Here is a 9,081-nt window from a genome sequence, read left to right as displayed (position 1 = left end):
GACTGCAGCGGACTGAGACTTTAAAACCATGAGACTTGACCTGTGAGAGCACTGGGGCCGGAGGGCTTCAAGCTGCTGCTTTTTGATTTAGTCATTAAAACATCAACATAATTAGATCTTTGAATAAAAACAACAAAATATGTGCATAAATATTATGGCAACCATTTCAAATTCACAGCAAAAATATTATCAATATTTAATGTGTCTTTAAAGTGTTTATTTTTAATATTCATATTTTTTTGTTGGACTTCTGTGCTAGTCATGGAATGGCCATAACAAACACCATGTTCGAACATAAGGATGCTCATAAGTGCACGTGGTACCAGAGCACCCTAGGCCAAAGGTCAATGATCGATTTTGTGATCGTATCATCTGATCTGAGGCCGCATGTTTTGGACACTCGGGTGAAGAGAGGGGCGGAGCTGTCGACTGATCACCATCTGGTGGTGAGTTGGATCAAGAGGTGGGGGAAGACTCTGGACAGACCTGGTAAGCCCAAACGGGTAGTGCGGGTGAACTGGGAACGTCTGGAGGAAGACCCTGTCCTGGGGATCTTTAACTCACACCTCCGGCGGAGCTTTTCAGACATCCCTGTGGAGGTTGGGGGCATTGAACCTGAGTGGGCAATGTTCAAAACCTCTATTTCTGAAGCTGCGGTGAGGAGCTGTGGTCTCAACGTCTTAGGTGCCTCAAGGGGCGGTAACCCTCGAACACCGTGGTGGACCCCGGTGGTCAGGGAAGCCGTTCGACTGAAGAAGGAGTCCTTCCGGGTTATGTTATCCAGGAGGACCTCTGGAAACAGTTGCAGGATACCAACGGACTCAAAGGGGCGGCATCCTCTGCGATGTTATAGGCAAATCAGCGGGTGTGGGAGAAGTTCGGAGAAGCTATGGAGAAGGACTTTGGGTCGTCACCAAGGTGCTTCTGGAAAACCGTCCGGAACCTCAGGAGGGGGAAGCGGGGACCATCCAAGCTGTGTACAGCAAGGGTGGGACCCTGCTGACTTTCGACTGAGAAGGTTATCGGCCGCTGGAAGGAGCACTTTGAGGAACTCCTGAATCCGACTAACACGCCCTCTATGGTAGAGGCAGAGCTGGAAGCTGATGGGGGATCATCGTCAATTTCCCTGATGGAAGTCACTGAGGTAGTCAAACAACTCCACAGTGGCAAAATGGGTTGATGAGATCCGTCCAGAAATGCTGAAGGCTTTGGGTGTTGAGGGGCTGTCTTGGTTGACACGCCTCGTCAACATTGCGTGGAAGTCTGGGGACAGTGCCTAGGGGTTGGCAGACCGGGGTGGTGGTTCCCCTATTTAAAAGGGGGCACCAGAGAGTGTGTGCCAACTACAGGGGTATCACACTTCTCAGCCTCCCCGGTAAAGTCTACTCGGCCGATAGTCGAACCTCTGATTGAAGAGGAACAATGCGGATTCCGTCCTGGTCGTGGAACAACAGACCAACTGCTTTTTCATAATAAAATATAATGTATACATTTTAATATTAACACTGTTTTATAATTAAAAATCAAGTACAAATAATAAAAACCAGAAAAAATATAAATGTATGAATATTTTCATAAAATATTTTAAAGGATAAATTATATTGTTTGTAAACGGTATATTGTATCATTTTATTTCTATGATTAATAAAATATCTATGATATGATAATAAATACAATTAAAATACAATATGAAAAATACAAGACTTGATATAAATACTTGAGAAAGAAATCTAAAGAAATTCATTTAGAAAAATATTTGAAATGATAAAATATTATACATATGAAATAACAAAAACCATTTTATAACTTAAAAAAATATATTTTAAATGTTATTAAAAAAATAACAAGAATATAAAATCTAAATAAAACAATATATTCTTTAAATAGTAATTATTTAATGCAATCTTCTACCATAAAGTCACCTTTGCTTCTTTATTGTTGTTGATTGTGTGTTTTTGGTTCCAAAAGCACTAAAAACAGAAATCTGAAATCACCTGAAGACTGAACATAACAAAAAAATAAAACTCTAAAAAATAAACAGAAAATCTCCATAAAAATGTGATTTATCTTCTAAACTGTTTCCTGATTCACATGTAAACAACATCAGGAGTTCATCTCCTGCAGCTTACCTGTATCAGTAACGTGTGTGTGTGAGGTGTGTGTGTGTGTGTGTGTGTGTGTGTGTGTGTGTGTGTGTGGTGTGCGTGCGTGCGTGCGTGTGTGTGGTGTAAACATTCCTTTGTGGGGACTTCCTCTCTGAGTTGTGGGCCCTGCAGGCTGCAGCTGACAAGACTGAACACAGATCAGCTCCTCATCAGGCTGCGTCATGTTCAGACAGACAGACAGACAGACAGACAGACAGACAGACACAGACAGACAGACAGACACAGAGAAAGACAAACAGACAGACAGAGAGAGACCATTACATTATATTATATATATATATTATAACAAAAAATTATATTGATATTAATCATAAAATAAGGATAACAATTGTATTCTTTAAAAATATATATATATAATAATGAATAATTTAAATATGAATACTGTTTTGGTGGAAGAAGTATTCAGGTCTGAAAATTAAAAGCAACAAAACCCCAGAGTAAGAATCTACATTATTCTGACCACAACTAATACCGCAGGTGGAAGAAGCACTAACAATCCTTTACATGATATATATAATAATCATAATTATTATTTAATCTTAATAATAGTAATGATGATAGTCGTAGTAACAATAACATATAATATAATAATAATAACCATGAACACTGGACAATCCTGGGATTACAGTCCCTACTAATACTTCTACTATCACTAGTAGAGTGGTGGAAGAAGTACTCACATAGTTTACTAAAGTAAAAGTAACAATACCACAGTGTAAATAAGTCCTGCATTATTCAGCCTGGGGTCCGATAGTGGAACTGTAGTGCGAAGTAAGGAAGTCACGATATCAGAAATGTAGTATTCAATACCAAGAACGGTGAAATTCCACAATTCTCGAAACCTTTACTGTTTACAGACTGATTTTAATGAGGAAGTGAAACAGCTTATAATTCCCTGATATCTGTTTTATATTGCTGTGAAAACATCTCCATCAAAATGTTTTCTCCAAGAAATACATTTTATAAGACTACATTTGAACACGTCATGATAAATTATAATTTACCTTCACCCAATACTCACTTTTACTGAATAGAGCATGAACGCACCACAATACAACTCTATGGAACCTGTCTGCTACGGCTGCTAACAGCTAACGTCAGCTAGCAGCTTTCAACACTGATTTGTTGTTCACAATGTAACATCATCAGGGAGAAATAGGATGCGTCCGCTGGATATGAAATAGTTAGTTTACTGTGTTCAACACATTTTCTATCGTTCACAGGACGGTACCACCGGGCACTACGCTACCGGCTGTACTGCAGAACAACGAGTCTTGTGACATCCCAAGTTTCTAACCTAAACTTCCTGTAACATCAAGGAAAATGTAACTTTAATGAACCAAACACAACCCCAAGTTGGGAGCCTGAAAGCGTTTCAGGAGGGAGAGAGAAGCGGCCATCTTGGATTCACTCAGTTTGTATAGACACCCTGCAGGTGAAAGCAGTCCCTCCATGAGGGGGGTGGGGGGGGGGGGTCGGGCCGTCAGGTAATGTGATAATAATGTGACGCAACTATTCGAGTTGCGTCACATTATAGTGATATAATAGGGATATAGTGATAAACTTTTATATAACACATATTCATATCAATATTTAGCTCACCTGTCGTTTGTAATATGGGATTAAGTAGCGATACAATAATACTTGTAACAGTAAAACAAGCGACAGTACTACTGTTAAGCTACTACAGTAGCCTGAAGTAGGCTTGTATTAAGTAGTGATACAATAATACTTGCAACAGTAAAACAATAAATGTATTTAAAGTATCAAAAAGTATCTCGTGCAAAATGTATCGAGTAATCAAACTGATGCTCTCGTGTGTATCATGTTTTATAAACTCATGTAAAATCTTAATCTGAAGTAACTAGTTACTGTATCTGTGAAACAAATGAATGTAGTGAAGTCAAAAGTACAATATAGAAATGCTAATACTCAAATAAAGTACCTAGAATATGTACCTGGTTGGCACCAATAATACTGCCAGTGTGGAAAAAGTACTTAGTTGTACTTCAATGAAAAGTAGTAATACAACAATTAAAAAAACCTCAACTCTAAGTTAGAATCCTGTATTTAAAAGTAAAAGTACAGAAGTATTATGAGCAGAAATGTACTTAACGTATCAAAAGCAATAGTACTTTGTTTAAGTACACATGTTGCATTTATCGTATATTTAAAATGATGCATTAATGTGTAAACGTGATACATTTACAACTGTGAAACAAATGTAGTGAAGTAAAAAGTACTAATACTCAAGAACTTAAAATGTGTACTTTACTTATTACGTATACTACTAGTGGTGGAAGAAGTACTGAGATGTACTTCAGTAAAAGTACAGAAGTATTATCAGTAAAATGTACTTTAAGAAGTAAAAGTACTCGATGCATTTAACATATTTCTATATTGATGCATTAATGTGCAGTTTGATATTAATTGAATCTTTATCTGAAGAGTTTCTGTAAAATGAATAAACTATAATGTAGAACGAGTCCTAAAGTAGAGAATGATATTAAAGTATGATCAGCAACATGTACTTATAACATCTAAACATTCTGCAGCAGGGTTTTATTATATTAATTATTATCAGATGTGAATATCTGCAAAATTGTAATATTTTTCTGACCTTTATAGCAACAAAGTAATGTTTCCTAAAGACTCCTGAAGTCCTGCAGAAGATAAACCTTCTGGACATTTACAAGAAAGAAGTTCTTCTTCTCTCGATTGAGCCGTGAATAAAACATGTGCAATACAAGCCCTGAAATCTGGTGGAGTTAAAGTATAAGTTACCAATGAAATGGAAATACACAAATACATGTACGTCAGGAGTATTTGAGCGCAGGACTGGTTCACCTTCACCCGAACGTCTTCGTCACTGAGGAAAAAACAAGCAGAGATACAAAGTACAACTCACAAAATAAAAGTCCGGTTTATTGTCAAACAACAAACTTCGCACATACATCAAAACAGGCCGTCATAAAACAAAAGAAAAGAAAAGAGGCTCTTTCCTTCGGCCTTACCCCCCCCATACAAACAAACTAGTTATGGTACAGCTAAAGTACATACATTAAATTTACTGGAATGCTCTGAGTTCAACGGCTTTAAGGTCGTCTGTCATGGTTGTAACTGGTTTTTCTAGTATCTGTTGAGATATCGTAACATGGTCAACCAAGTAAAATCTTTCGTTAAAGAAGCACCGATTTGGTCTGACGAGATCGCTGCTGAGAGAAACTGCCCCCCCTCCGAACAATATGTACAAAAATATAAAATGTAAATAAAAATACAAACAAATTCTCCTTTCGTGTTGTTGTTGTTGTTGAGCCGGATTTCTGCATCGATGTGGTGGGGGTGGGGGGTTCCTCTAGAAAATTTGCAGTTTTGCGGGGAGATTGAGTGTGTGTGAGAGTGAGTGTGTGTGAGTGTGTGTGTGTGTGTGTGTGTGTGTGTGTGTGTGTGGTAGATGTTTGTTGAACTCTACTTGCTAATGACCATGTTGGATTTTTTTTCTTTATTATTATTTTTTCTCCTTTTAAAATCAGTCCTCCCGCCCCCCCACCGGTGACATATAAAAACAGTCAGAGGTGAAGAACCAGGAAGTGGCGTGGGGGGGAAACGCATCAATCGTCGTCGTCGGTTTTCTGCTTCTTGGTTTCGACGTCGTCCTGCAGGAAGAGAAGAAGAAGGTTAAGAAACAAAGATCCTGACGGGTCGGGTTCTTGGCGCTGAAGGTCAGGAGTCGCCGCCTCACCTCGTCGTCGTCGTCGTCATCCTCAGCTGCCCGTTTTGTGCCGCCCTCAATTTCATCATCATCGTCCTCCTCGTCTTCCTCGTCACCTGCAAGTAGAAGAAGAATTTGTTTTTTTCAAAGTTTTAGGAAATGCTACATTAAAACACGAAAGAATAAAAAACCCTTCTAGTTATACCTTCTACATCGTCTTCCTCGTCCTCCTCGTCAACCTCATCATCATCTTCATCATCTACCTCAGGCTCGCCGTTCTCCTCATTCTCCTGGAAACGCCAAAAAGAGAAAGAAAAGTTGAAAGTGACTTTCTGAAGCGGGCTTTGGACGTTGTGAGGAGAGCAGGAGCAGCGATGATACCTTTCCGTTGGTGGCGGCATCTTTGCCGTTCTCCTTCTCCTCCAGCAGCTTCTTCTCCTTCAGGTCCTGGTGGAAACAAGGACGACACATTTAAAAACAGAAAAGATCAAAGATCACACTCAACAGTTTGAACTCTTCAAACGTCTCCGTGCTGCTACCTGCCCTTCCACCTAATGGCCTAGTTAGGCGAGCCCCGGTGCTTGCTGGGAGCTGCACATTTCTCTCCCTGTCAGAATGAAGCCATCCTATTTAAACTCCATATCGGTCTCTGCAGATCCTCCCCCATCCTCCTCCCACTCCATCCACTCTAATGTGTTGTAATCTGATACTTTGATGTGGCCCCAGGGGCGCTCTGGGTATTGTAGTCTTCTGTGTGCTGCTGTCGCCACCATATGTCACGAGACACGCCCGGGAGAGGCACTGCAAAACCCAGGATGCACCGCTCTATTTAAAACAACACAGGAGGGCGCAAGAGCAAAGGGTGGGGGGTGGGGGTGTGTGATGGAGGAGGAGGCGGCGGCGGCGAGCGCGGTGCACGCTGCTGGCCGCTTGTTGTAACGGAGGCTGGAGGACAATAGAAGACGACACATGGCAGGCGAGAAAAGCGTCCAGAAAAGCGAAAATAAAGCAGCACGGCGGGACCGGTACCGGCACACACACCGTCAAAAACACCTTCAGGGGGTTTTGCGCCCTACTTAGACCGGAAAAACCGCCCGCCGAGCCTATTAATAGCGCTCGGTTTCCTCGTTTTGTCGACATCGTCCGTTCACAGCCTATTATCCCGCTGCACGCACACACCCAACACATACACACTGTTCATTAATTGCTTCACATAATCTTATTGCTTAAAATCCATTAAGCTGTTTAGGAGCATCGCTGGCTCCTCGGCAGGAGACACATGAGGCTGACTTGAGCTCCGCTCACTCACCGACTGTGCGTAAAAAGGCGCTTGTGCGTAAAAATCCTCCACAACTATAAATAGTGTCTGAACAGGCACCCCGGATTATCAGCTTTAATACCAGGCCCCAACTTTTCCCTCTCCACCTTCTCCATATGTTCACTCGTTATAAATCACTCAGAATTATTCAGCTCCGCGGCTCTTATTATTATTAAAGGCTGGAGCCTGTTCTCCCCGGCTGCTGCCGCGGGGACCCGACTGCCCCCGCGGGGGCAATTAAAGTTTTACCCAATGTGACCCAAAGTCCAACTGGACGGAAATTAACATTTAAAAAAACCCACAGAGACGGTCAGATAGAAGGAGACTGAGCACAAAGAGGGGAAAAGCAGCTCCGTCACATCACACCTCCACAGCCCGGCCACTAACACACACACACACACACACACACACACACACACCGAAGTGGGCTGCATTACAGAAAAAGGAAGAAAAACTTTCCCCCTGAGACATAAACGCGCTCTGCAAACATGCTCGAACATACTGAAGAAGAAGCGGAAGCCGCGGCTCACTGCGTGGATCGTTACTCTCCGGTTAACGGAGGCTGGATCAGCAGCAGCCAACCTTCCGGAGTCGGTAAACAAACCGGGCCAGACGGTGCAGGCATGCCCGCCGGTGCCTTTCAAAAACAAACAAATAACAATCTAAAAAGGCTGGAAGTGAAGAGCCCCGAAAGTTGACATTGGTGTGAATTACGCACCGCCTGCCTCTCCGTCCTCCATTCAAACGGACCAACTTCACACTCCAACCCAGCTGGAGAGCCTCCGCTGCTCAGCTCCTCATCACTCCGTTCATACAACCCGGAACATTAGCGCGTCTCTTACACTCTTCGCATTAATTGGCGTTAAGCAGCCTGCAAGAAGTGGAATAAATAGGCGCGTCAGTTCAGCGACACGAGCGGCGGATAAAGAGCCGTGAAGCGGGGGGGACAGCGCGGCTCGGGTTTGTTGCTGCTTCGGTCCGGATGTGCGAGGAGAACCGAGCCGCTTGTATAAACAAAGAACCCGCGCGGACTGTTACTCTCCGGACAATGAGACGCTGTAAACGCAGCCCGTTTCCATGATGCGGTGCCGAGACCCCCCGCTTCAAATCTGGGACATTTTCCATCAAGTGTTTAGAGAAAAAGACGTGAACACCGGCTTTTCTCCTTCTCGTTATGCCCCCCCCCCCCACCCCCACCCGGTGTGTCCCACAGGCTCCGACTTCTCCGAGTCCAAATGAGCGCGAAGCGACGGCGAAAGATTAAAAATAAATATGTAGGTTACAGGCTGGAAAAGCTTTATTCTCGCTGATGGGGAGTGAGAAGCGGCTCCGGTGGAGGTGTGAGCGGCTTACCTTGGCAGAGATATCCGAGCCGGAGTCAACTTTTGTGTCTGCCATTGTTTTAGTTGAATAAAATAAAGGACGGCTGAAATGAAAGGTTGAATAAAGTAAATCCCTCTCCTCGGTTAGTGGATCAATCAGTGTTATATTGTGCCAGTGGCCAATGCTGCTGACGGCCGAGCCTTTAATATAGGCTGGTGGGCGGCGCCCAGAGGAGGTCGGCGGCAGCTGATTGGCTGTTGGCGCCACAGAGGTGTTCTCTTCGCGCGTTGGAGTGGAACAATGGATAGAATTTCTAAACCCGGAGGCCACGCCCCCCTCCTGTCCGCCGCTGCGCCCCCCTCCTGTCCGCCGCTGCAGCCGTCCTTTCCCCACTAGAAACAATAACCACAGCGATGAAACGGACAAAACGGAGCAAATCTTTCACGTTACTTCTTTTCTCCGCTGCGTTCGAGTTTTAAACCGAATTACGCACTAAACATATCGAACAGGCAGCGCGTCGGTTGACGTTGTGTCACGATTTGATTGATTGATGTTCATCTGGT

At 43.1% G+C, this 9,081-nt stretch overlaps 1 protein-coding gene across 1 annotated transcript; it reads right to left on the bottom strand.

Moving 5' to 3' along the window:
• Window positions 1–5,063: 5,063 nt before the first annotated feature.
• On the bottom strand, window positions 5,064–8,706 carry LOC115005046 (prothymosin alpha-B-like). Its single transcript, XM_029426831.1, has 5 exons — window positions 8,549–8,706; window positions 6,259–6,324; window positions 6,083–6,167; window positions 5,908–5,993; window positions 5,064–5,821 (listed from the first exon to the last, which is right to left on the bottom strand). Exons 1-5 carry the CDS (start codon window positions 8,591–8,593, stop codon window positions 5,777–5,779), a joined length of 327 nt encoding a protein of 108 aa, XP_029282691.1. The 5' UTR covers window positions 8,594–8,706; the 3' UTR covers window positions 5,064–5,776.
• Between the last annotated feature and the right edge of the window lie 375 nt (window positions 8,707–9,081).

The sequence above is a fragment of the Cottoperca gobio genome, unplaced genomic scaffold (assembly GCF_900634415.1).
Source record: "Cottoperca gobio unplaced genomic scaffold, fCotGob3.1 fCotGob3_244arrow_ctg1, whole genome shotgun sequence".
NCBI classification, from domain to species: domain Eukaryota; kingdom Metazoa; phylum Chordata; class Actinopteri; order Perciformes; family Bovichtidae; genus Cottoperca; species Cottoperca gobio.
This window is presented reverse-complemented; position numbering and strand designations above follow the sequence as displayed.

What these genes read in the sequence shown, in the direction of transcription:
- LOC115005046 (XM_029426831.1), bottom strand. Translation starts at nt 8,593, where the DNA reads ATGGCAGACACAAAAGTTGACTCCGGCTCGGATATCTCTGCCAAG. An exon ending in GCTCGGATATCTCTGCCAAG is followed by an intron (nt 6,325 to 8,548) that starts GTAAGCCGCTCA and finishes TGTTTCCACCAG; the next exon opens with GACCTGAAGGAGAAGAAGCT. An exon ending in ATGACGACGACGACGACGAG is followed by an intron (nt 5,822 to 5,907) that starts GTGAGGCGGCGA and finishes CTCTTCCTGCAG; the next exon opens with GACGACGTCGAAACCAAGAA.